The sequence below is a fragment of the Suricata suricatta genome, chromosome 10, assembly GCF_006229205.1.
Source record: "Suricata suricatta isolate VVHF042 chromosome 10, meerkat_22Aug2017_6uvM2_HiC, whole genome shotgun sequence".
In the NCBI taxonomy this organism is placed as follows: Eukaryota; Metazoa; Chordata; class Mammalia; order Carnivora; family Herpestidae; genus Suricata; species Suricata suricatta.
Genome location: NC_043709.1, coordinates 8,558,039 through 8,585,228, shown reverse-complemented (window position 1 = coordinate 8,585,228; position 27,190 = coordinate 8,558,039). Strand labels below are relative to the sequence as shown.

Genomic DNA, 27,190 nt, shown 5'->3' with positions numbered 1-27,190 from the left:
TAATTTCTCTCTCTTTTTTTCAGCTTCGTCTTTTGCTATAACTATATCTTCTAATTCACCTATTCTTCTCTCTGCCTCGTCAATCCTCGAGGTGGCTGCCTCCAGTTTGTTATTCACCTCACCTATAGCCTTTTTTAATTCATCACACCTATTTTCAAGGCGCCTAGTAATTGTCTCAGTTGATTCTTTGATGTTTTTCTCAACTCCAGCGATTAATTTTATGACAAGTTTTTTAAATTCTTGATCCGGTATGTTGTCTAGATCTGCCTTGAGCAGTTCTGTGGCTGTGACTTCCTCCTGGAGGTTCTTCAGGGGAGAGTTCCTTCGTTTTGTCATTTTTGCTAGTTTTCTCTCTCTTGTCAGCTTTAAACAACCGTTGTGCACTGTGCACCTGTTAATATTGCTCTGTTAAAGGAGGCTTATTGACTGTCCAGGTCCTGTCGTTTCAGGAAATATTCTCTTAATGGTGTCTCTCAATTTCTCTTGTTGTGCCTGTATTTTATTTCCCTATTCAGCAATATTTGGGACTCGCCATCATGCACACTTTGGCTTGTTTCTTGGTGTGGTCCCACTCTCCATGGGCGGGATATGTGTGACGTTCTTCAGGCACTCCTGGCTTAAAAAAAGACCTGAAGCTTGCTCATGGAAGCGGGCATCGGAAGCGTTGCAGCTCTCTATTTTTGAGAGAGAGAGAGACAACGCGAGCAGGATGTGTCAGAGAGAGAGGGAGACACAGAATCTGAAATAGGCTCTAGGCTCCAAGCTGTCTGCACAGAGCCCGACACGGGGCTCGAACCCACAAACCATGAGATCCGACTCAACTGACTGAGCCACCCAGGTGCCCCGAAAATCAGATTTCAAAAAGAGCACTTACGTACTCCTGTGTGGTTTAGTCAGTTAGGTATCCTACTTCAGATCAGGTCATGATTTCACAGTTTGTGAGTTCAAACCCTGCATCAAGCTCTGTACTGACAGTTCAGAGCCTGGCTCCTGCTTTGGGTTCTGTGTTTCCCTCTCTCTCTGTCCCTCCCCTGCTTGTGGTCCGTCTTTCTCTCTCTCAAAAATTAATTTTAAAAACACGGGAAAAAATTTAAAAAGAGCACTTAGCCTCATAGAGGTATCCAGGCACTGGTCATACATAAATCCTGTCTGAAGACCAAGGTGCTTGCGGGGAGGTGGACCTCCGGCCTGGAGTCTTTCTCATTCGGGGGAGCTTGTTACTCCCGCAGGCCACGGCTGGTAGCGGGGCCCCGGGCGCCCCTCGGACGAGTGCTTTCGTGCCGTGAAGCAGCCGCGTGCTGAGCTCCTCAGTCATCGATGCCAGTTCGTTTCCTTCCTTCCCTGTAAGAGACTCTTGCCTTCGTGTTTGTCAGAGAGAGTGCATCTCACAGTGTCAAGTGGGCCCCGGATGCTGCTCGGGTAATACTTATTTTTGCTGGAAAGTGTGAATTTGTTGGGAAGATCCGAGTCCCTGGAAGCCTGTCTCTGACCCTCTTGGGAGCTGGGGATGGCAGAGGGGATCCCTCGATTGCAGCATCAATGGCAGGTTTTGCATCATGGGCGATGCCTTTGTATTGTTCCTCTCCTATTAGAGGTCAAGTTCAATCCCTCTTAATCTCATTTTTTTTTTTCTAAGTTCATTTATTCATTTTGAGAGTGACAGAGACAGCGGCAGTTGGGGGAAGGGCAGAGAGAGAGCGTGAGAGAGAATCCCAACCAGGCTCCACCCGGTCAGCGCAGAGCCGGTACGGGGCTCGAACTCATGAACCGTGAGATCATGACCTGAGCCAAAAGTCAGATGCCCAACCAGCTGAGCCACCCAGACGCCCCTGGAGCAGCCCCTTCTGACTGTTTCATCGAAAAGAGCCCTCACTCCCTGTCCCCTCACCCTAAGTATTTTTTCCATGGCACATATCCCTGCCTGAAATATTTTGCAATATTTATTGTATTATAATATAATACTTACTGTATTAACATGTTTTGAGTTTCTCTTTCGCTAGCAAAGAGGCTCCAAAAAAGGACCCTCCATTATTTCCTGCACCGTGGCCCCTGCGCCTAGAATAATGTCAGCTTTGTGTAAAAGCCCAGTAGATGTTTATTGAGTACATGTTGGTATTAATTGAATATGGTATAATTGCATAATGTCATATGTGGATTCCAAAGGCTTAATTAAATTCACATTTATATTAAGAGACATTCATATCGCTCTCAAATGAGACAGGTCAAGATTGCAGCTGGAAACAATTTGTGTTACTGTGACAGTTGTTCTTCCCGTGTGTCACTTGACCTACAAGTGCTCAGTGCCTGGTGTCAGGAGCTGAGCAGAATTTCAGCAGTTGGTGTTTCTTTTCCGCGTCTCGGTTTTGGTCACCTTTTCTGTTTTCAAAGTCTACTAATAGGCATTTGTGGCTTTTCAGCCCTTGTGGTGAAACTGTGTGGATAAATCCTATAAAGAAGACGTAAGTAAGTTTAAAGACATGCTGTGTTGGTGGATTGCAAGATTCGGCACGGTGGAGATGTCACATGTCCTCAAATTGATCTATAAACAATTCTAGTCAAAATCCCAGCAAGACTTCCTTGTAGATATAGGCAGGCCAATTCTGAAATTTATGTGGGAGGCAGAGGAACTAGGATCGCGGAGACAGTTTTGAAAAAGAATAAAATAAGAGGCAATCCGCTACCCAATTTTATAATATAGATTATAAGGAAAATGTAAATTTTATAATACAGATTTAAGTATAGTTAAATTTATAACTATAGATTTATAAAGGTGTGGTAATCCAGGCACATGGATCTGTGAAACAGTCGAGTCAGAGACAGACCCACACAAGTGTGGCTGATTAATTTGTGAAAGAAGCGCGGAGGTAATTTAATGGAGAAAGGGCAGTCTTTTCAGCAAAAAGTGTTGGCAGCCATTGGCTATCTGTATGTGCAAAACAAAACCCCAAAACACTTAGACCTAAACTTCCTGCTTTATGCAGAGATTAGTGCTGAATGGATCACAGGTCTAAATGTAAAACCCTGACACTATCTGAAGAAAAACCTAGAAGGTCTCTGGGGCCCGGGCTGGGCAGAATTCTTAGGATACCAGAAGTGTGCACCATGAGAGAAAAAGCTGATAAAATGGATTTCATAAAAACTAAAAACTCTTGCTCTGCAAAAGAACCAGGAAGTGAGTGAAATGACAGACTACAGACTGGGCAAACATATTTGCAACTCACATGTCCCACAAAGGACTTTATCCAGAAAACTTAAAGAGCTCTCCGAACTCAGCAACAACCCAGTTTAAAAAATGGCCATAAGCGGCACTTGGATGGCTAAGTCGGTTAAGCATCTCTCTCTCTTGATTTTGGCTCAGGTCATGATCTCACAGTAGATTGGGCCCCACGTCGTCAGGCTCTGTGCTGGGCATGCAACCTGCTTGAGATTCTCTCTCCCTCGCTCTCTGCCCCTCCCCCACTGGCACTTGCACTTATCCTCTCTCTAAAAAAACAAACAAAAAAGGGGCACAAGACTTAAAACAGACACTTCTCCAAGACTGTGTGGATGGCAAATAAGCACATGAAAAGATGCTCAACACCGCTAGTAGCCGTTAGGGAAAGGCAGATCAGAGCTGTACACCTCTTGGAATGTCTGCACTTAGAACACGGTGGTGAGGATGTGGAGCCCCTGGAACCCCACGCATTGCCCGCGGGAGTGCACATGGTCCATCGCTCCAGGAAACCAACTGGCAGCTTCTTACAGAATTAAACCGCAGTCTCCTCCCTATCCAGAGACGTGGAGTGTTCCGTCCGCACAAAAGCCTGCCCGTGAATGTTTAGGCCAGCTCTCTTCATAACTGCTGAGAACTGGAAACAGCCCAGGTGCCCTTGCGTGAGTGAGGGGAAAGGCTTCTGCATCCATTCGGTGGAAGGCTCCCTGCGATAAAGGGACAGACTTGCTGCCCGCGGTGACTTGGCAGGGGGCTGAGTGAGGGGAGCCAGTCTTAAAAGGTTATGCCCTACAAGACCTGGAGTGTGGTGGTGGTGGGTGCGGGGGGCTGGGGAAGCGAGGGGAGTTTGTGTTTAATGGGGACAGTTTCAGTTTTACAGGACGGGCAGAGCTCTGGGCGGATGGGGGGCTGGCCGCGCAGCACTGAAAATACTTAGTGCCACCGAACTGTACACTTAAAAACAGCTAAGATGGTGAATTTCGTTATGTGTACTTCATCACAAAAAGAAAAAAAACCTGCACACTGCATAATTTCACTTATGAGATTCTTGAAAAGACAACGAACTTACTGATTGGGGACAGTTCTGCTTGTCAGGGGTGAGGGGGGCTGCAGCTACCAAGGGGCAGCACACGGTGACGTTCTGGGACGATGGGGCTCTTCCCAGATCTTGTGGTGACGATCACACAGAACACGTGTCAAAACTCATAGACCGGCATGCCAAAAAAAGTCCATTTTACTATATGTTAATTTAAAAATAAAAATAAACTCGCACACCCTGCAGAAGTTGCTCCAGGGTGCAAGGCATAGAACTAACCCGCTGGAATAAATGCAGCATGAAAGCAATTTTAAAAAGCCGTAAAGGCACTCACTGCCAGTGTGTAAATAGACAGAAGATAAAATTTGCCACAAAAGCTAACCACAGGCCATTTACATATCTGATTGCAAAAGCCTGCTGAAGTGGTTTTCACATCCTTATTTGAAGACTCGCTGCTACCTTGCACGCAATTGTGTGCAGGGTATATGCCTGTTGAATATCTGAGTACAGCGTTCGATCCAAGCGTCACTCTCCTTGCAGTTGACCTTTGATGCTCCCAGTCATTCCCAACCCTGATGGTCCTGGGAAAGCTCTTGTGAACCAGGCATGGCTCTCAGATAGGGGCTGGGTGTAGGGAGGCCAATAGTGAGAAGCAATGGCTCACCCCTGGGCTTTGCATCAGAGCTGTTCCTGGGGCTTCAGACTGGACTCCTAGGAGATTTAGGAAATTCACAATCCGTGTTTGGGCCAGACCTGGACAGCTCTGCATAAGTGGGCATGCGTATGTGTAAGGTTTAAAGCTGGACAGCCTGCTTTGAGATCCAGGAGGTAGAACGGCAGGCAGACACAGGCAGACAGCAGTAAGGGAGCCAGGTGTAGGAGGGGCGCACGAGGTGGGGGGGCTGTCAGCTGAGCCGGGGCAGTGGTAGCGGGAGGAGGTCTTCCTAAAGGAAGACTTCCTGGAGGTGGTGATTCCCTAGCCAGAGTCCTGAGGGACACGGAGAACTGCTAGGTAAGGATAAGGAGCATATGTTCCTGCAGAGGGAAAGAGTGGGGTGCTGCAGGCAATTGTACTGGTGGAGAAGGATGTGGCCCGGAGCAGATGGGAGAGGGCACCAGAGCAGAGCAGGGGCCGAGGGGAGAGGTGCCAGGGGCATGGCGGATGACTAAGCCAGCTCCTAAAAGCAGTTTCTCAGGTGCCGTCGGAATTCCTGAGTCAGTCACCTGGGAGGAGCTGCCGGCAATGCAGGGATCCTGGGTGCCCCCAGGACCAGACATTCTGGGGGTTGCGCCTGGAAATCTCCAGTTTTAACCAGTGCCTGGGGGGTTGGAGTCAGAGCCACGGCAGGGAGAGGTGGGGAGCCACCAAAGAGCTCTCCACCAAGAGATTGCTGCTTTTGTGTGTCTCCCTCATGTTTTGTAACACAGCTCATGTTTGGAAACCACTGCTGAGCCTTGAATGTGGGGACTCCAGTCTTTTCCAGGTTTCCTGGGGACAGCATTGTGGACTACCCATAAACACGTGCCAGCCCCTCTGGAGGTGCTTGTCCACACAAGCACTGCTTTCCAGAAGGAGGTAGCACCCTCCGTGTGGGGCTCTGGGGCTGCTGTGCCTTTGTTGGGGAAGAGAGAGAAGGCGAGGTGGGGTCCTCACGGAGGAGGTGACACTTCCTGGTTTCCTGCTGTCCCCAGGAGCAGCAGCCAAGCTGGACAGATGACCTGCCGCTCTGCCACCTCTCTGGGGTTGGGTCAGCCTCCAACCGCAGCTACTCCGCTGATGGCAAGGGCACTGAGAGCCACCCGCCGGAGGACAGCTGGCTCAAGTTCAGGTGAGCATTGCCAGCAGTGTGGTCCTGGGTATTGGGGGCAGGTGTGCCGGCAAGGAGGCGCACCAGGTTTGCGACTGTCTCAAATGGGGTTTGCCAGTGAGCTGTGGCCCAGGGGGTGGCATCTCCTGCTGTCCCTTGCCCTCCTGGACTTCAGACCAACCGAGGACCCGCTGCGGTGGGAGGGAGCGGGGTGTGGTCCAGAAGGCTGCACCAGCGTGGAATGATGGTCAGAGTGGGGGCACCCAGGTGGGGTCTCCCCTAGCCCACTCCTCCTCCCTTCCACTCGAGAACTGGTGCCACTCTTCTGAGCCCCTGGTCTCAAACCGCCCCCCCTTCTCTGCCAGGAGTGAGAACAACTGCTTCCTGTACGGGGTCTTCAATGGCTATGACGGCAACCGGGTGACCAGCTTCGTGGCCCAGCGGCTGTCCGCGGAACTCCTGCTGGGCCAGCTCAGCGCGGAGCACACCGAGGCGGACGTGCGGCGCGTGCTGCTGCAGGTACGAAGCCAGCTGACAGGGACCCCCCCAGGCCCGCAGCCCTGAAGTGTGGGGTTAGCCCGGGTTGGTCCGAAGGTGCTGCCGGCACCTTCCCTCCTGCAGAGCAGTTGCGGGAGCCCCTCCCAGCGGCAGGGTGTGAGGAGAGGGGAGGCCACGGGGCCTAGAATTTAAAGTGGTAAGGGCCCTGGCAGCGAGTTAGTCCACTTAGCCATTTACTGCCCCGTGACCTAAGGAACAAGGATTCTAAAAGTCCATGTGGCATCCAATAATGCCAGAGGCCTGTGGCCAAGGTGAAAGTCCACTGGTTGCCCTGTTGGAGAGCCCAGTGCTCTGTTACATGGGCAGGAAAATGAGATCCTTGGTCACAGGATCTGAGTCCGCCGTGTCGGGAGGCCTGAACAGGAACAGGCTGTATTCAGAAGAGACTCCTGCCTGCAGAGGTGTTCCGGGCCGGTGGAGCAGGCTGGAAACCGGTGGGGGTAGCACACAAGTGATAGCGAAGTGGGTAGTGCCCGCGGATGGAGGAAGCGGCCCTATGACTTCAACCTGCCGGCAGCTAAGAGCGATGTCCCCTCCCGGGACCAGAGAATGCCGGCGTTTGGTTTGGGAGCATAATCTGCAGCTCAAAATGGTGCATTTTGCAAGAGGCACCCCCGGAGCAGGATGGCCCTGCACCCGGTACACCTGGGCCATTGTGGTGGCAGCTACCCTGTGACCTGAAGAGGTGCGAGGCCTTTGGGGGCAGTCAGGCCAAGGAATATAGAGTCAAGAAGTGGTAATCAAGAGAGGCTGGCACGGTGGAGCTGAGGGTGGATCGGGGGTGACTAGGGGGCGGGGGGAGCTGGTTGAGAACCCCAAGTGTGCAGTGACTGGGGTTCAGACAAGGGGAAACACCTCGAGGTAGCATCCGTGTGTGCTGAAGTGTGGGTGGCTTTAGTCGCCCTGGTACCCTCCAGATGGAGCACCCCGAATGGGGTGTGAAAATCACCCCACTGCCGTCGGGCTGACCAGACCACAGCCTGTTAGCAGCTGCCCGTGAGTCAGCAGAGATGCAGACAAGGGGCTTGTCACGGGGAGCAGTGCTCTGCGCAGCCGTCCGTACTGCCGCAAGCCCAGTAGGCGGAGCCAGCGCCACCTCGCCCTGTACGGTGGTGGTGCTGCCGTCCACGAAGCACCCAGGCCCCCCCTCCCCCGGCTCGTTAGCCCTTGGTGGCGGCTATCCCAGCTTGCTGGAGACTCGGGGGTGGGGGGCCTCTGTCACCTGTTCCCCGCGGTCCAGGGGCAGGGGCGGAGCAGCTCGGCAGCCGCGTCCTCCTGCCATCAGGGAAGACCTGCCTCATCAGATTGAACCCATCCCGAAGGCACCTGTGTCCGCTGCGAGCTGGCCCTTCCCTGTGACCTAGTTAGGAGTGTGAGAATGGCAGCTCCAGTCGCCAGGCCCTCTGTTTCTAACAAAGCCCAAGAAGGAACCAGAGAAAGGTGTTCTGGGGCGTGAAGCAGGCCGCCGTGCAGGGCAGCCTTCTGGGCCAGAAGCCCGTGAGCAGTCAGCGGCAGCCACGGTGAGGCCGTGGTCTCCGGGACACACAGTCCGCAGTGGCCCGTGCCTCCATCTGGCAGGGGGAGCAAGGGGGAGCAAGGGGAGGGCTTGGCGAGGTGACTGTGCCCGCTACGGAGCTTGCTGCTGAGCTCCTCCTGAGCTCCTCCCCGCAGAGGCGTGGGGGCTTGTGTGTGACTGCAGACAGGAAGGTGGTAAGTGTGGCTGGGACCACACCGGAGCTGCGGCGGGCTTACGTAATTTGGCGGAGGGTGAATAGTTCACAGCTAGTGTTTAACTGCAAGTGGAATTTCCCAGTCTTTAGAGGACCAGTTAAGGCCCAGAAATTCAATACTTGTGGCCCTTGAATTTTCTGTAGGGCAGTAGCCCAGCCTCTGTGCTGTAGGTGGGTCACCTCCAGAAGTGGAACGCCTCCTATGGTCTGCCCATTACACCCTATAATTTAAAGGGTGCCCTTTACTGATGTTTGGCGAGGTTCCCAGGAGGCATCCATGAGAGCAGTAAGAGTTCTCTTGTGTGTGTTCTGATGGATAATTAGAGAAGTATGCAGGTAATTGTCCCCTGGAGGAGGGACAGGCTCCAGGGGACCGCTGGGTCCCTGGGGCAGGGGCCCAGGCAGCGCCCTGCTCAGAGGTCAGGGGACAGGACCAGATCCTGTGCCGAGGGGTGGGCAGGGCTGTGCTAAGAGGCGATGGCATCTGCGGCGCCTGAGCAGCGGCCCCTGACTTGGGTCCCGGATGTCTTGAGACTAAGTCATTAGGGTCCCTGATCTCCAGAGCTGCTGATACGGAGAGGCCTGTGGGTCATCTTGCAAGGCAGGGAGCTGCACTGCAGGCCACCCCTTGGTGGGGACCCAGAAGGGGCCCAGAAGTCCCTGTAGCTCCTAGGGCCCCTCCGTTGGGTTCCTGGCCGTAGGGGGAGTAGGACCTGTTCACTTTTACTGGCAAACAAGATTTGGGCTTCAGAAAAATTCTCTTTTCCATGTCTAGTTGCAGGATCGGTACCATCAAAAACCTGCTGTACTGTATCTGACATTTCTATAAACTAACGGCATGGCCTTCTATTTGGGGGGCTTACCGTTTAGGAAGGACTCTTGAGATTCTGGCCCCCAGGGTGCCTCTTCTGGGTTGGACACGGTCAGGGAGTGTGGAAGCACTACATTTAGCAAAATGACCTTCCCGCCACGCCGTCCCAGTCCCTGGCTGGGAGGAGGGGTCTCACCCAGGGTTGTGCACTTGCAGTGGGCCCGGACTCTGCTGTCCACGGAGGGGGAGCCCAGTGCCAAGCGTGAAAATCAGAGTCAGGCCAGGCAGACCTTCCTTCTCACCTCCCGGCTCTGGAAGCTTGCGGTGTCTCTTCCGCAAAGCCCACCCCTTTTTTTATTTGGTCCGTGTTCTGCCCTTGTGGCTTGACACATCTGGTCCCCTTGCTGTGGTGACATGTTCAGGGGTCCTCTAAGGTGTTGCCAATAAAATGGGCCCTCAATACCTTGGGTTGTTCTTTTGTTTTGTTTTGTTTTGTTTTTAACAAAGTACAAATTTTAGAGTCTTTGGCCACCCAGCCGACTGGTGCATCTCAGCCGCTGCAGATGGCAGGTGGGAGTGGGTCCGGGGTCTCGGAAGAGCCAGTCAGTGCCCTTCTCCTCCCTGCTTAGGGCAAATTTTTCTAGAAAGCCTTGCACTGCTAGCATGGTATAGTCACCTGTCTCCACCTCTGGTTCACGTGCCGTTGCTGGACATTTCAGTTCAGTGGACAGCAGCAGGGAACGTGTGGGCCGGAGGCTGCCCCGTCCTGCTCTAGGGGCCCCAGTACATCTCTGGGGAGTTAGAGCCACCTCAACCAGTGCAGGGCTCCCCAGTGCATTTGGGAAGGCCCCCCAGCCCGAGAATGTAGCAACAGCAGTTTGGCGCGATGGCCACTGTGCCCGGTAAGGCCCAAGCCATGTGAGCCCGGGGCTTACGAGAGTCTAGTGGACTTGCAGCCTCCTCTGGGGACTTGGGAGGAGCTGGTACTGTGTCCTGGGGGCCCTGCTGTTCGTGAGGATTCCTTGCTGTACAACGTCAGGGGCGGGACTCCAGTGTCCCGTGGGGTTGGAGGACGATGTGGGACAGCAGAGGGGAGCACAGCAACACCGGAGGTGCCAGCCCAGGGTGTCCAACACAGGTTAAGGCTGGCTGCCCAAGCTCAACAGCCAGCCCTGCCCCCGCACAGCAGCCCTGGTGGCCGCCCTCCCTTTCCAGCACTAGCCTGTGGCTTCCAGGGCCTCACCGCAGGTGCCCCTGGTGGGAAAGAGGCAGAGCCCTTCTATCCTGCTTAGCTCACTGCGACTCAACTTTCACATCCGATTATAACCAGTCACCTCCAGACCAGACACCCAATGGGGTCTCGTTTTGAGACTAACAGGAAACACATCCACCTCAGATTGGGGCCTGCTGGTCGGCCCCTGCAGGGGACTCTGATCTTTCACAGCACTAACAATGGAGGTGGGGATTTGGCGCCACATCTGGCAGCAGATGGCCAGCAAGCAGCCGTCCCTTCCCAGAGAGCCTGGCCCTCCTGGGAGAGGAAGCTAGCGAGCCGTTCATAGCTCCGAGGCATCACATAGGAGTACGGGCCGCAGGGTGCCTGGGAGGCTCAGTTGGCTGAGCGGCCCACGCTTGATTTCAGCTCAGGCCACGATCCCAGAGTTGTGGGATCGAACCCAGCACCGGGCTCTGTGCTGAGCATGGAGCCAGCCTGAGATTCTCTCTTTCTCCCTCCCCCTCCCCTTGGGTGCCTGTGGGTGCATTTTCTCTCTCTCTCTCTCTCTGTCTCACTAAAAAAAAGAGAGAGTGGGGCACCTGGGTGGCTCAGTTGGTTAAGTATCCGACTTCAACTCAGGTCATGATCTCATGGTTCATGGGTTAGAGCCCTACATCAGGCTCTGTGCTGAGAGCTCAGAAGCTCAGAGCCTGGAGCCTGGCTTCAGATTCTGTCTCCCTCTCTCTCTGCCCGTTCCCCACTCATGCTCTGTCTCTCATTCTCTCTCTCTCAAAAATAAACATTAAAAATTTTTTAAAAAGAAAGATCCTATTCTTATCACCACTTGTGTTGAGAAGCTAGAGCTGGGATATTGAATCAAGATTATGTAGATTAAGAGCTGATGACACGCAGTCAGCAGATAGCTCCCTCAGCATCCGTGCACATGTCCCCTCCGAGGATGTGAGACCATCCATGGGGCTGTTTTGATTGAAGACACAGTCTCAGTACTGCCCAGAAAGGAAGTAGTGTCACCCCCAGAAGCAAGGGGGCGCCACTGAGCTGGAGCAAACAGGCCTCCCCCTGGCATCCAGAACCAGCAGGAGATAAAGAGCAGGGTGGCAAGCACCTACTGCTTTCAAGGTGGTTGGGACAGAGGTCACTACTTCTTGTCACTTTCATTCTCAGTGGTTATTTTAAAAGGTGCCACCAGCGAGGTGTCTGGGTGGCTCAGTCGGGTGTCCGGCTTCGGCTTAGGTCATGATCTCACGGTTCGTGGGTTCGGGCCCCACATCGGACTCTGTGCTGACAGCTAACTCAGAGCCTGGATCTGCGTCAGATTCTGTGTCTCCCTCTCTCTCAACCCTCCCCTGCTTGCACTGTCTCTCTCTGTCTCTCAAAAATAAATAAAAAAACATTAAAAAAAATTTTTTTAATAAAGGGTGCCGCCAGGAACAGCGAAACAGGAACCTACGGGGGGAATCCTAAGCTCAGGCCCTCATCCTGGTGTCCAGACTCAAACGCCTAGGCAGCGACTCAGAAAGACACACAAGGTCTCCCCACTTGCCCAGAGCGCAGGACCAGGCAGCCCACCAGCTTCAGCCCTTCCCCGTGGCCTGCAGGGTGGGCTGTGGAGGAGCTGCTCCCAGGGGAGGGGCGTTAGGGATGTAGCCTCTGACGGAGGGGTGCCGTGGGATGGGGCTGAGCTCTGGTGAAAACCGGGTGACAGGACGACGGACCCCGTTCCTCCGGGTGGGGCGCAGGTGCACGGGCTTGGGTGGCTGCCAGCCCTGCCAGCCCTGCCAGGCCTTGCTCCTCACTCGGGTGCGCGGGGCTCACGGGCGGGTCCCGCTCTCTGCTGCCTATTTGGAGCAGTCTTCCTGGCACCTCTTGGAGGAAGCGCGTCCAGAAGCACTTAGGTTAAGATGAGAAGGAGGGAGCCCTGTTCCTCGAAAACCAGTGTTCCCGGCCATCTTCCTACATCGGCGCCTCCGTGGCCTCAGGGCCCCGAGCCAGGGATCGGCAGGTGCCCGGCGTCCGGGGGCCGGCAGGATGTGGTAGCAATGTGAGGTGGCATTGATCTAGGCTTACCCTGAGCCGGGTGTCGGGGGCCCAGGGTGGATGGTCTCCATCACCTTCAGAGTAGCACTGGTCTCCCGCATGGAGGAGGAGGTGGAGGCTGCCCAGCAGGCCGGCGGCGGCGGTGGGGTTCACCCCCGGTGCCCTGACACCACGGCTTGCTTGTAAGGTCCGTGCCACCTCCTGCCTCTCCAGTCTCTGCAGTGCCACCTGGGAAGTTGCCAGCCTCTGTCGGCCATTGTTCTATAGGAGCCATCGCTGTGCAGTGTCACAGGGGAGCCTGCACCTGCAGTTAATACAGAATTTGTCACTAGTCATAGGAGGCACTTTGGTGTCTGGTGACGGGTGTTTTGAACTGGCCTTTGCCCTGACCCCCCCCCCCCCCCCCCGGTCCTTTGCCTCCAGGCCTTCGATGTGGTGGAGAGGAGCTTCCTGGAGTCCATCGATGATGCGTTGGCCGAGAAGGCGAGCCTCCAGTCCCAGCTGCCGGAGGTAATGCCCCAGCCTGCCTCCCCGCCCCCGGCAAGCCAGTCGAGGCCCGGCCTTGCAAGGAGCAGGGACCTACCTTCCAGGTCTCTCTCAGGCCACTGACACCACTGGGCCAGAGCCCCAGGACTGAGGGGACCAGGTGACGGACTGGGTCCTGCCTGAGGGACTGGGTGACAACGAGTTTGAGGGGCCCTTCCGAGAGGCCTCCCTGGCCCGTGCGGGAGCTCCACTCCGGCCCAGCATGGGGCAGGGCGGGCCGTGAAGGATATGAGGAAAGGCCCCTCCAGTTCAGTCCGAGGCTGGGACCTGCCCGTGGCCTCATCGCCCACTCGCTCACATCAGCCACCGGCACTTTCAGGACTGACAGCAAGAGTTCGGTCACCTCGGGCACTCCTGCCCACAGCCCGCCCCTGGGGCTGCAGCGCAGCTTGGTCCTGGCCAGGCCCTCAGTCCTTGCCTTCGAAGGGAGGGGGCGGCTGGTGAGCCGGGTCTCCAGGGACCCGGCCTGCTCTGACCCCCTGCTGACGGCCCGTAGGGTGTCCCTCAGCACCAGCTGCTTCCTCAGTACCAGAAGATCCTTGAGAGACTCAAGGCCCTGGAGAGGGAGGTTTCCGGAGGAGCCATGGCCGTCGTGGCGGTCCTTCTCAACAACAAGCTCTATGTCGCCAATGTCGGTGAGCCACCTATCCGACCCGGGGCGGGGCGTGCTGGGCAAGAGGTGGCCCCAGGGTCTGTGTGTCATCAGCTTCAGACACCTGAGCCCTTCAGGCCGCGTCCCAGTCCGGGCCCAGGGAGCTAGCAGCCCAGCAGGGAGGCAGGCGCCTTGGCTTTAGTCCCCGCTCTACCCCACGGGCTGTGGGCGACTGGTGCCCCCTCTCTACATCGCCTCAGGGGCTTCCTCTTCACGAAGAGGTGGTCTGGCTCTGGGAGACCCACTTGGCCTCCCACTAGGGGGGCGAGATGGGCTGGGTGGGGGGCCACGGGGACATTGGACTGGTGGGCAAGGAAGAGGCCGTGAGGGACTGACACCCAGGGAGCACATTACTGTGGGGGCGGTGTAGAGACCCCCCTGATGCTGCCCCGCTTGTCTTCCTCCTTTCCTTAAGATTTCATTGTGGGGGTGCCCAGGTGGCTCAGCCAGTTAAGCAGCCGGCTTCGGCTCAGGTCATGATCTCACGGTTTGTGGGTTCGAGCCCCGTGTCAGGCTCTGTGCTGACAGCTAGCTCAGAACCTGGAGCCTGCTTCGGATTCTGTGTCTCCCTCTCTCTCTGACCCTCCCCTGCTCGTGCTGCCTCTCTCTGTCTCTCAAAAAATAGATAAAAAACATAAAAAAATTTTTTTTTAAAGATTTCATTGTGGACAGAACTCAAAAATGTGAAAAGATGAGCATGTGGCGAAACCCCGTGTGCCCATCCCCCAGCCGTCTCCTCGGGACCAGCCTCATTTCGTCTGCAGCCCTTTGTCCCCACAAGCCCCAGACATCTTGTCGTGTTATCTCTTTGTAAATATTTCAGTATATCTCCCGAGAGAAAAGGTCTCTTACTAAAATCCTAATCATCCGAGGATGACACTGGAAAAGTTTAACCTAATTCCTTAATATCATCAGCACGCCCTGACTGGTGACTCACCCCAGTGGTCTAAGCCTATTTTCTTTGCTCGTTTCAAGGATTTCCTTGTGTGAAATGCCTGACTTCTCTCTCTCTGCTCAATGTGTCCTGCCCCTCCCTGCACCCAGACTTTGCTCAGCTGCCCGCATTCTGCCGCAGGTACGAACCGCGCCCTCTTATGCAAATCCACGGTGGACGGGCTGCAGGTGACCCAGCTGAACCTGGACCACACCACGGAGAACGAGGACGAGCTCTTCCGCCTCTCTCAGCTGGGTGAGCAAGGCTAGGGTCGACCCCACCCCCACCTTCCCCCGCCATGGCTCCCCCTGCGTCTTCTTCTGGCGGCCGTGTAGGGAGAGGCCTGAAGGGCTCGGGCAGTGACCTTGGGTGTGGATCCCAGCTCTGCCCCTCACTAGCTGGTGATATTCAGAATTTCTGAAGTTTTCCGTGCCTCAGTTTCCCCATCTGTGTAATGAGGATCATAGTAACACCCGCCTTGGGATGTCGTGGGGATTGAGAGTCCGTATGTGTGAAATGTTTGCAGGCGTAGTGAGCGCGCAGGAGGTACTGTGATTGGTGGAGACCAGAAGGCCAGAGATGTCCCAGGATTGCAGCCACCTCGGCAGAGCTCCCCGCCCCCCTTTCCCAGGGAGCTCTGCGGCCCGGGCCTCTGAGTGAGGGGCTGGGCTCTGAGGACCCCGGGGCACTTCGGGGTAGCTGCTCACCAGGGTGTCCTGGTGTGACTTCATTTTCTGTTCACTGAGTCTTGGTTGCATTGTTTTTGTGGCTCTGTCTGGATCCCCTTCTTTTAGTTCTTCCTGGTGGACAGGATCTGGGGTCCCACTGTCCTCCCTCTGGCAGGTTTGGATGCAGGAAAGATCAAGCAAGTGGGGGTCATCTGCGGGCAGGAGAGCACCAGGCGCATCGGGGATTACAAGGTCAAGTATGGCTACACTGACGTCGACCTACTGAGGTAGGTGGCCCGCCCAGGTGCCCCCGGTTTGTTTGTAAGACCAGAGGGCGTGGGCAGAAGCAGCTTTTAGGCTCTAGGGACAAAGGGTGCTATTGAGGTAGTTCAGAGCCCAAGTAGACTTTTCGTCCTCCCAGAGATGTTGGTGTGTGTGGCCCTAGACCCAACGAACCAGGAGCTGGGCTGACAAGGGGTCATGTTGGGGAGCTGGGTCAAAGCCAAGGGTAGCAACCAACCAGTGGCATAGGGCCTGACACAAGAGACCACCGTTGGCATAGGCTGCCTGGTGTGGTTGGGGCCGGACCAAAGGCCTGCCGTCAGTGCTGTCCGTAGCTGGGGCCAGGGCAGAGATGCGAGACATATTGGGCACAGCCCTCGGAGGGCGCTGCCCTTGTGGGTACCACTCAGTGCTCGTGGCAGCAGACGGGCCGTGACTATGATTGTGGGCCTTTACCGTACCAGGCCTGTGCCCAGCTCTCTACGTGCGTTCTTAGTCCTCATTCGGGCCCTGTGAGCCAGGTGCCTTGTCCCAGAGCTGTGTTCTTGTGAGGGAATGGCCGCCTGCCTGGTCCCAGGGCTAGCAGGGGGCAGAGGCAGGACTTGAGCCCAGACATTCTGAATCTGGAGCAACATTGGCTGAGAAAATAGGCTTGTACGTGCATGCGTGCATGTTTGTGTGTGTGTGTCACCCATGTCAGTATTTAATGTCCCAACCAGAGCCACGGGGGAATCCTAGCAAACAGCCCAGCATCAGAGCCAGACTCATCATGGCTCAGAAGGCAGGAGTTAAAACTCCTTACTCTCACAAGAGTAAGCAGTTGAGTTTGGAAACTCTTGTCTCTAATTTATGGGGTTGTGTTTGCGTAATTGGAAGGTACGCGTGTGGTGGAAAACAATCCACAGAGCGCCAAGGGCAGAGAACGAGAAGTAAGTTTTCCTCCTGCCGCAAGCCTGGACTCCTTCCCTGTCCTAGAGTTCCTGTCCACATGCACATGTACATGTGTGTGCACACGTGTGTGTGCGCGTGTGCATGTGTGTGGGATTGGAGGGGGCAAGTGTACTTTTTAAAGCGCCCACAAGTGCTTCCAGAGCGCCACACTGTCCCCTGGTGGGTGCCACTCTGTCCTCGACAGCGGAGCGTGGCTGCGTCAGCACTCCCCACACCGGCCCCTACTCATGGGCTCCCAGGACGTTTCAACTTGGCTCTTCCTAGTGCGGTCACCAGGAACCTCTTCCGCTTGACTCCGTGCACACGCATTGGAGCTCTGTGACTCTCACTGGCTCTGGTGGCACCTAGTAAAGAGTCCCAGTGCACACAGGGGCGCACGTGGTGTCTGACTTGGCTTGGATATGCGTTCTGGGGGAGCCCAGGAGGAGTGGGCCTCTGAAGGTGACCCACCTCCTCTCACCGTCCTCACTGTCACTGCACAGGCTCTGTGGACAAGGGCTGGGACTGGGCACCTGACCTTCGCTGTCCTGACCCAGCCACCCCACTGGCTTCCCTGGCCCTCAGACCTCTCCTTTAATAGACAACGCCCAGAAGACAGGCCTGTTTCTTTTCCTCCTGTCAGATTCGCGGTTCAGTTTACATGCTGGGTGGACTCTTGCCCTTAGCAGAGTGATGTCCCCTGCGGGGCCCTTCCCAGCACAGCTCTCCCCCAACTCTTCCTGCAGCGCCGCCAAGTCCAAGCCCATCATCGCGGAGCCCGAGATCCACGGCGCACAGCCCCTGGAGGGGGTGACCGGCTTCCTGGTGCTGATGTCCGAGGGGCTGTACAAGGCCCTGGAGGCAGCCCATGGGCCTGGGCAGGCCAACCAGGTGAGCCGGGCTGGGCGGAGCCTGCAGGGGGTGGGGCATGCTCTCCAGGGTCCCAGCCAGCCCTCCTGCTGGGCTCCGAAGTGCTCAGGAACCCAGAGCTCCCAGAATACCCATCCCACGAAAAGCTGGGCTTGTTCTGGGCTTGAAGCAGGGTCAGTCCCCAGGGCCCCGAGCAAAGCCAGAAGGGAAGAGGGAGAGAAGGAGGTGAATGTGCATGGACGTCTGTCTAGAAAGGGCCCTGGGGCCTCAGCCTCCCTGGGCCGGCTCCTTCCCTCTGAGCTGTGCCTGGATCACAGTTTGCTTCTGTCTCTGAGATGGAGTGATACCATCTACTTCTTTGGGATTGTGGTCAGGGCCAGGTGTCATAGGCGAGGTCCCCAGACAGTGGAGCTGCATATTTTTCATATGCTTGGCACACACATGTCAGACCTTTGTCATTAAAGCATGGCTTTGAGACAGTCCCTTCAAGGATGATTTTGAAGGGAAGCTGCCTTTACTTGACCTTGGGTAGTACTTTCAGGTTGTGTTTCTCCTCCCATTTGTAATTCCTATAGGAAAGTAACCTTTTCTACTTTGTCCTTTCTAATTAAAAATCAGGAGGAAAACATATGCCTGTCTTCTGATAACCTGTATTCGAGGTTTTTCACCTGTTTATCTTAGCGTTCCCGCCAGTAGCCTGTGACACAGGAAGCAGGGGCTCACTGGCACATTGAGGTAAAGAACTTGGGACTCACAGAGTTCAGAGTCCTGCCTGCAGTGACAGCTGGTCAGCAGCAGAGTGAGCCCGCCCGGGATGGCTGCTCCAACCGCCCCCCTACTTGTAAGGGACTCCGGCCAGCCGTCACGTAGAGGAGTTTCTGTTTGTGATCTTATTGTCAGTGTAACTTTTTTTTTTTTTTTTTTTTTGGTCTTTGCCATAGAATTATCTAGTGGTTTTTTGCTGGGTTCTAGAAAAAACTGGATAGTGGATTTCTCTGAGGACAGGGCCCACCTTCACTGTGTAGTCCCACTTTCTAATAAAAACAGCGTATCGTAGCCCAGAGGAAGTTTGTTCCAGGAAAGGAAGCTTAGTAGTAACGACAGTTTGCCCTGGGCTTTTTAGTGGTTTCCAGAATGTCCTCCCATCCATTGTTTTTTTTTAATCCTCCTGATAACCTAGTGAGGTGGACGTTATTCCACATTTTATTCATGTGGAGGCCAACACTCAGATCACAAGAAGGTCATACCTTTACTAATGAGAAAGTTCCAGAAGAATTACCCTGAACACCTTGAAAAGCTCGGATTACAGGCTTGAGTGGTGGGGACTTCTGCACCTGCTTGCCCGATGCCCGTAAGCATCCTGATGAGGCTCTGGGGTTGTGGCCCACAGTCCTGGGCCCCCCGCACCCCGTTCTCACCGGGTTCACCACCCCTCCTCCCAGGAGATCGCCGCCATGATCGACACCGAGTTCGCCAAGCAGACGTCCCTGGACGCAGTGGCCCAGGCCGTGGTGGACCGGGTGAGGCGCATCCACCGGGACACGTTCGCCAGCGGCGGCGAGCGGGCCAAGTTCTGCCCCGGGCACGAGGACATGACCCTGTTGGTGAGGAACTTCGGCTACCCGCTGGGGGAGATGAGCCAGCCCGCCTCGTCCCCGGCGCCAGGTATGCGCGCGGCGTGGACAGGAGGCCGGGGCGGAGGCCGGCCGGGGCTGTGGGGGCCTTGCAGCCGAGAGTGGACTTGGAGCTGGAGGCCTGGCCCGATTCTGATCTAATCTGGCTTCAGGGCTTTCTGAGCTGAGTTCGGTTTTTAGTGTTTGTTTGTTGTTTTTCCTTTTGCCTGTGAAATGTGGATTATAGCATGCCCCCTCCCCTCCCGCCCCAGCAAAGACCCAAGTGTGTGGACAGTGCTTTGCCAAGCCTCGAGGCCACATTACAGGGCTCACGGCTGCCAGCGCTCGGTGCCTGCTGTGTGCCTGGCACTCTACCCGTGGAGTTCCTTTAGTCCTTCAAACCCTGGAGACAGAAGGCACATGTTCCACTAAGGAACTGAGATTCTAGAAGGAAGAGACAGAGGCGAGGTCAGGCCTGTGGTCAGAGGGGCCCCGAAGCCCGGTTCTGACCGCAGCCCGGGTCGGGGGTAAGGCGAGACGCTTGATCTTCCGCCTTTGTAGTTCTGCGGTCGCCCACTCGGACCAGAGCTGGTGGTTCCTTTTGTTCCTCTCCCAGTGCTGCTCGGCGCCGAGCCCGTTGGTTCCTAGGGGCTGCGTTTCCCTTCTCTCTCACACGAGCTGGCCACAGTGCGCAGGCCGAACACGCGGATTCCTTCTCCCACGGCCGCCGGGTCACTGGAGCGTCTCTGACGTGTAGTTGTTGCAACCATATTTTCGTTGGGCCAACCTGACTTCCCCCTTGGCCAAAAGCATCATGGGAAACTGGGCCGAAACCCTCTCCTTGAGGCGGCTCGGCACTCACTCACCCTGCTCTGGGCCCCCGTGATGCCCTGTTGCCCACGAGGCCCCTGCTCACCTGGAAGAGTCTGCCACGAGACAGACGCCCCTTTGCTGTCCCCAAGGGGCGGAAGGCCGTGCCTCCTTCTCAGCCCCTCAGATGCTATCCTGTCAGGCCCTGCAGTAGCCCTGCTCCCACCACCCCGGGCCCCCCCCTCAGCTGCTGCCTGCGGCCCACCACTCTCTCCCACCCCTCCCCCGAGCTGTAGGAGGACGTGTGTGCCCTGTGTCCGTGCCGTACTCCAGCGCCCAGAGCACCAGCAAGACCAGCGTGACCCTCTCCCTCGTCATGCCCTCCCAGGGCCAGCTGGTCAACGGGGCCCACAGCGCCTCCACCCTGGACGAGGCCACCCCCACCCTCACCAAGTAAGCCCTCCCCCCACCCCGGCTGCCCTCAGGCCTGACCACGAATGGCCGGGGGGCTGAGTCCCGGGCCGAGTGACGCTGGGTGGGGTGCGCTAGTGTCCTGTCCCTCTCACATTCCCCAGCTCCTTCCCTGGGCTTCCGCCGGATGTAGAGGCTGGAGGAGGCAGCCCTGTGGGTTCCTGCAGATCCCGCGGATTCATTTTCACTTACTGGGGAGGTTCTCCTTTTCTCTTCTCTTTCTCTTTCTCTTTCATCTTCTCCCGCCTTGGAGCATGTGATGTAGGTCCGCCTCCCCAGTGGTGTTGTGTTTGGGGGACATTGTCTGGCCTGTCCCAGCTTGCTGCTTGCCGGAGCCAGGGCTCTGACTAAAGTGTCTCGATATAGCTTTAAAGTGAGTTGTCCAGTTGGGAGCAGGGGGAGGGGTGGAGGCAGTGGGAGGCCCGGAACCCAGAGGTGAGCAGGCTGGCCCCTCCTCACTGAGACCTGCCTCACCGGCCTGGTATCCCTCTGCCCTCTCCACTTCCGTGGAATGTCCACCCCCACCAACCTCACCAGGGGACCCGGCTCTGGTTTCTACATTCCAGCCGGCACAGAATAATAGGGATGCCACACCCAGCCCACACTCGGAGGATGTGGCCAATCGGAAGGCCCTCTGGGAGGGAATGGTGCCGTGGGCCGCTGCCTCCCAGGGGCCTTCCCTTCTCCCCGCCCCCAGTGCCCCTGCTACCACCCCTGTGCGCCCAGGGGTCCTACGAGGCCGCAGGCATCTCGAGTGCAGTGGGGCACCGCCCCACCCCTGCAGGGCTGTCCAGAGGAAACCGTGAGCGGTTCCCACAGAGGCAGAGTGTGACAGCAGCGGTCACAGCCCCCAGGAGAGCCAGCCGGCCTTCCGCACCTCTGACTCCTCGGGCCCCAGCATCTGAGGGCTAGTCGGGGCCCCGCTGTGGGCAGGCTGGTGTGGGCACTGGGCAGTACTGGGAATGTGCAGGGTGGCGGACTGGCAGGTAATGCCCACCTGTTAGGCGTTCTGTGACGGAGGTGCCCAGGGAGCTCTGACACCAGGGGCCTGTCCCCATCCAGCCAGTGTGAGGCAGAGAAGGAGCGAGTGTGGAAGGTTTTCTGGGGGAAGAGCCCTTCCTGGCTGTGACCAGCGGGATTTGGAGAAGCTGGGATGGACTTCCTATAGCCAAGCGTAGCTCTGAGGGTGGACCTGTTCCGTGTCCTGTCCCGTAGCCACTAGGATGCGTGGTCATCAAGCCCTTGAACTGAGTGATCCGTTTGATTAAATTCTAGCTTACTTCAACACCCACCTATAGGTAGGGCTTGGAAAACACGTGAGTTTTCATCTGCTCCTAAGAACATTTGGCCGGTGTGGCTCTTATGGCCTGAGAGGGCGGTGAGGCAGAGGCCTCTCTGTCCCCAGGGTAGAAGCCAGTGTCCCTGACTGAGTCTCCCCTGTCGTGCCCACAGCCAGAGCCCGACCCTGACCCTGCAGTCCACCAACACGCACACCCAGAGCAGCAGCTCGAGCTCGGACGGGGGCCTCTTCCGCTCCCGGCCTGCCCACTCGCTCCCGCCTGGTGAGGATGGCCGCGTCGAGCCCTATGTGGACTTTGCCGAGTTTTACCGCCTCTGGAGCGTGGACCATGGCGAGCAGAACGTGATGACAGCACCGTAGCCCTGACTGGGGAATGGGGCCCGAGCAGGACCTTGCATGGGGGCCTGGGGGCCCAGCTCTGGGGGCAGGGGGTCCTAGCTCTGGGGGCAGGATGGTCCCTTTCCTGCCACTTGCCTATGCCGTGGGGGCCAGTGAGCGCCTGGTCCTGAGCGTGCACCAGACTCTCAGCCCACAGTACTTGGTGCTGCGGAGAACATTCTCTCTGGGAGCACCAGTGCCGATTTGTCACCGTGCAGGGGCCCGGAGGCCACTCCCTCCGGCATGCTTAGCCAGGACCGTGGCGGCCTCAGAACCACGGCTGGGTGCAGGAGCCGCGCTGGCCAGTGAGCCTGCCACTTGGGGCGGGGTGTGGGGAGTTCCCCGTGACCCTGCACGCCACGAGCCCGGTGGCCACCGCCTCCTCAAGGTCACCACCTCCCCTGGAAGAGCCAGTGGCCGCTGCGAGTGCCCCCTCACCCCTGGGCGGCGGTTCCCCCCTTTCTTCTTCAGCCTCCGGCACGGGACCCTGGTTGGCGTCCGCACCCTCCGAGCCCGCCCCCATCCCTGGGCCTGCCCAGGGGGTTCTCAGTGGCGAATGTTCCCGGAGACCACGGGAAGTGTCTGGAGCCTGGGGTGGCTGCACAGGGCAAGTCAAGTGGAAAGGAGCAAGAGGGAACTGATCCAAAGGTGCGCTGCTCCTGGAGCCCCCGAGGGCAGGCTGGGCAGGGCAGGGCTTCCGGATACGCCTGGACCGAGGGGGACAGGGGCTGCTCTTGTCGGAGGCCCTGAATCGGGGTGAGCTGGCCCTGCTTTGTCTTTCCCCTACCGATGCCGAGGAAGGCCCCAGGCTGGGGAGCTGCTGAAATGTGCCATCTTTACCACTGATGACGAGTCTCTCCGGCTGGGAGGAGAAAACGGGTCAAGAGTCAGGCCTGGGGGCTCATCTGAAAGAACAGCAGGAAACCCGTCCAGAAGGGAAGAGGTTTTGGATACAAGCTGCCATGGGTGACGTAGGGCTTCAGAGACACGCACCACTTTTATGGACACTGAGGGACAGGCTCTGAGACCGTGTCACACGTGTCCTCTACTGTCAGTGGGCGGAGGCCGCCGCCAGGGCTGTGGGCCTGGAAGGCCACTCCCCCCCGTGGAAGAGGAGGCAGGAGGCTCGCCGCTCACCTGATTCCCACAGTCGGTGATGGAGCAGCACGGAGATCTTTTCACCGGCCTCTGAGGGCCCCCCAGACCCCTCTGCCCCTCCCCAGCTCCCAGGCTCCTGGCCCACGATGCCACAGACACAGCTCACCCGGGAGCGGCCACCGCGTGCAGCATCCGGGGGGTCAGGGGCTAGTGCCAGGGCCTTGCTCACTCTACGGGGCGCTCAGCCGCAGGGACCGTGTGCTGCACTCGGGCAGGAGGCAGTTTCCAAGGGGGCCGTGCCCAACGGGGCCGTGCCTGAGGGGGCCCAGCGCCTCTCGGCGGGGACGCTGAGCCAAAGCCGTCTCTGTTCCGCAGGGGAGCAGGTTCAAGGTCTGGCACGAGGGCTTGCGAACAGAGAGCGTTCTTTTCTTGTCAGGCTTCTCAGAACGTCTCTGTGATGCTGATTGGTCTCTAGAAATAGAATCACTTTTTTACTGCATTAAAGGAAGAGGAACTGGTGGTCTTACACAACACGTGTTAACAGTGCTCTGGGGGCCCCTGGGGGGCTCAGTCAGCGGAGCCTCTGACCTGATTTCGGCTCCGATCACGATCCCAGGGTTGTGGGATTGAGCCCCACGTCAGGCTTAATGGTGGAGTCTGCCTGAGGTTCTCGCTCTCCCTCTGGCCCTCTCCCCGGCTCCTACTCCCACTTTCTCTAAAAATAAACATTAAAAAAAAAGGGTGCGGTTATTCAGGTCTACTGTGACTCGCCCCGGCCTTGGGAGCTGGCACCTCCCCTGTCCCGCTCAGCAGCCGGGCGGTGGCAGAGCTGGGATGCACGGCCCAGGCCTCTGGTAGGACCTGGGCCACCAGCCTCCAGGCTGAGAGGAGAGCCCCGGCTTGTCCGGCATCCCTGCCTGTCCTGCCCACCCGGAGAGGGTGACAGTTCCCTTCTCTGGGCCCTGTGGGCAGTGGCAGGCCCGCTGCGCAGCCCTCTTCCTCACAAGGAGCCTGGTTCCTGGCACGTGAGGAGTGGTGTGGCTGACAGAGCTTCAGGCCGCCAGGATGGAGCCCTCCCCCTGTCACCAGTTAGTGGACGTCCAGGGAGTTCCTTTGCTTTGTTTTGGCTTTGTTTGGGTGGAGGACTTTCCATAAATACCAGCCTCTTCCTGCTTTATGGGAAGTCAGTACTGCCCGTTCTAACAAGAGCGGCTGCTTAGGAACAGAAGCAGAAAGCTCCGGTTTGGATGGGGGCGTCTGAGGCTCCCGGATGCCCCCGCCCCTCCACGGGGAAGGGGCTCTGGCTGAGAGCTGCACCTGCAGACGTGCCTCTCAGGCTCTGTCCCCGGGGAGGCCCTAAGCACTGCTGGCCCCTGCGCCTTCTGGAGTCCTGTCAGCCCAGCACCCTGAGAGGCAGGTGGTGTGTGTACCTTTTCTCAGGGAGTGACCGAGACACAAGACAAGTGGCCATAATCCCGGCCACAAATGACTCTGTCCAACCCCTGGGCCCCTGGGTCTCCCTTGGCACCTGCTCTGTCCCAGGAATGGGGGTAGGGCAGCACCCTGCTGGCTTAGTGTCCCCTGTCCTCAGCGTCACTGGGCTCCACTTGAGCCTACCTCCTGGGGCTGAGGGGGCCTCAGTGCAGCCTCCTGGTTCTCTTTGGTGGATGAAACCATGAAGCGGAGAGGGGTAGTTGAATCTTAGGATTTCAGAAATGGCCGGGGTGGGTTGCAGGGGGAGAACCGGGGCAGCCAGGCGAAGCGGTGACGCCGCGGGCCTGCCCTAACATGCGGGGGGGGCAGACGGCCGAGGCCCACGCTGGGCCGGGCCAGCAGGCACCCCCCACCCCCCTGACTCCAGCCCTGACCTCTGACCATCTCCCCGCCACCTCTCTGGGGAGAGTGCTCAGTTTCCCTGGGGCCCTGGATCAGATAGAACCAGAAGCCCACCCACCGCCTGTCGCCTGCCTGTGTCCACCTGTCCCTTGGAGACATCTGGTCCCCTCTGGGGACAGAACTAAGGCTTGTTTGAGGCTCTGGCCCGGATCGGACCAGTAGAGCCAGGCCTTCATGAGCTGCTATTCATCCCAGGACCGGAGGCAGGTGGGCAGGGAGCAGGGAACATTGGCCGCACCAGGGGCTCCCTGGACTCCCTTGGGCCATCTTCACTAGGATTTGCTCCCTTGTGTTCCCAGCTGCCATCTGGTGCCCGCAGGGCCGGCACCATGATGCACCTGTTGGGGGGATCCCCACGCTGCTGACGTTGGCAGCGAGACCCCTCAGGGGCCCCTCAGCCTGCCAGAACGTCCTAGGGAAAAGCACCTGATCGGCTCTTTACACGGCTGGTTTCTTCCTGTCATTCAGGCCTCAGCTCAAATGCTCCCTCCTGAGAGAGGCCTGCCCTGGTCCCACGCCAGCCACATCCTGCCACATCTCCCTGCTTAATCCGCGTCGCAGAACTCCGACATTTCTTGCTTGTTTACCTGTGTTGTCTCATCAATATATCCACTCTCTGTGACGGGGGGACTTTGTCTACCTTATTCCATGGGGTTCGAGCCCCAAGGTCAGTGCCAGCCAGAGAGTAGCCCCTTGCATGTATGTTAAATGAATGAGGGATGAGCTGTGACCTTGGACAAGTTCCTTGATCCTGCCGAGCCTCATTTCTTCATCTATAATATGAGGATCCAACCGATTTCTTTATTTTCTTAATGTTTATTTTTGACACAGAAGGCACGAGGGGGGGAGGGGCAGAGAGAGGGGGACACAGAATCCGAAGCAGGCTCCAGGCTCTGAGCTCTCAGCACAGAGCCCGACGTGGTACTCGAACTCACAAACTGTGGGATCAACCTGAGCCGAAGTCAGACGCTTAACCAACTGAGCCACCCATGTGCCCCCCAACCAACTTAATAAGATCACCTGACTTGCTGAGTCGCCAAAGCTCAGAGGTAAGAATAGCCCTGTGCTACGGATGTGGAAATGGACTGGGGTGCATTACAAGAGCGTTCACTGAGCTTTCCTGCCCCTTTCCCTCCCCCCACCATAAAGCCGTATAATGAGGGCTCCACCTGGACCTCCCGGCTTCCCCTAGGAACCCAGACGGTGGGGGTGTGGGGGTGTGGCTCTTGCCTCTTCGCAGCCGAAGCCCAGAGGGAGGCCATCAGCTGGGCTCCTGAACATTTCCTCCAACAAGGGCATCTTTCATGACTTTGCCTTCTGGGCCCCCTATTTTGAAACCAAACAAGAACACAGATCACTGCCAATCCGGACAGGCTCAGCATGAGCATGCGCTTTGTTCCCACGCAGAGGTGATGTCAGCCCAGAGCAGAGACAGGCACTTGACATTTCCATGAGCTAGGCGGCCTCCCCCAGGACAGACTGTCTGGCAGCCAGCTTTGAAGAACAGTGACACCAGTTCACAGACTCCGTTCCTGCCTTTGAGACCCTCGGGGAGATCAGAGGACACCAGGGTGTGGGTCGGCTCTTTAGTCTGGCACCTTCTTGCCTTTGTTCCTCCCAGGTCACATGGTAGGCCAGGGCAGGGACAGGGTGGGCCTCAGAGCCCCAGACTGGTTCCACACCTTCCGTGATCAAGCTCCCATGCTTGTCGGCTCAGCAAAGCTGTCCTATGGTCCAGACAGGGCTGGGCTCAAGAACCTTCTGTAGCTCCCGCCTTCTTCCCGGCACCTGCTGGGAGTATATGGAGAGTATGCTTTGCTCCTTCCCCTCCCTCAGCCCTGACCCCCCCTCCCCCGCCTGGGTCCCCTCCACCCTGGACTCTCCTTCAGTCCCCTCACGGGCAGTGTCTAAGAAGTGTCAGGTGAACGTGGAGGGATCGATGAATTGCCTAGGGAAGAGCTTCTGGAACTTTTCTACGGGAAACACCATTATCTTAGAGAAAACTCCTGCCCCAGTACCCCCAGAGTCTTGGGGTTTCTAAGAAATTAAATCTCTCGGTTTATTTTGAATATCTAGGTGGATTCTGCTGTCAAATTCATAATATCAAAAAATATTTTTTTTCAAAAATAGCATTTATAATTACTTATAAAGTAAATTGATGCTTTAGGAAGTGCACCACGTCAGTCCTGTGGGGTTTTGGACCGTGGCACAGCCTGGGGACCCCAGCAGCGGCCAGGCTGAGGGGCTCAGGTGGCCCTCCTACAACTCACCAATTGCTGAGTGCCCGGTGGGAACTTTGCAAGGACTTGATTCC

General features: G+C 57.1%; 1 protein-coding gene across 2 annotated transcripts in view; it reads left to right on the top strand.

Annotated features, from left to right (window-relative positions):
• TAB1 (TGF-beta activated kinase 1 (MAP3K7) binding protein 1) overlaps positions 1-23,506 on the top strand; it is a 33,712-nt gene extending 10,206 nt beyond the window's left edge. Inside the window, exons 2-11 of one of the 2 annotated variants that reach the window (XM_029953129.1) lie at positions 5,940-6,076; positions 6,421-6,574; positions 12,852-12,938; positions 13,471-13,609; positions 14,702-14,815; positions 15,404-15,515; positions 17,187-17,331; positions 18,753-18,975; positions 20,030-20,186; positions 21,657-23,506. In XM_029953129.1, the coding sequence (XP_029808989.1) occupies positions 5,940-6,076; positions 6,421-6,574; positions 12,852-12,938; positions 13,471-13,609; positions 14,702-14,815; positions 15,404-15,515; positions 17,187-17,331; positions 18,753-18,975; positions 20,030-20,186; positions 21,657-21,864 (1,476 nt within the window). In that variant the 3' untranslated portion in view covers positions 21,865-23,506. Of the gene's footprint in view, positions 1-5,939; positions 6,077-6,420; positions 6,575-12,851; positions 12,939-13,470; positions 13,610-14,701; positions 14,816-15,403; positions 15,516-17,186; positions 17,332-18,752; positions 18,976-20,023; positions 20,187-21,656 lie in introns of both variants that reach the window. The other variant, XM_029953128.1, reaches the window with a different exon arrangement.
• Positions 23,507-27,190: the final 3,684 nt, after the last annotated feature.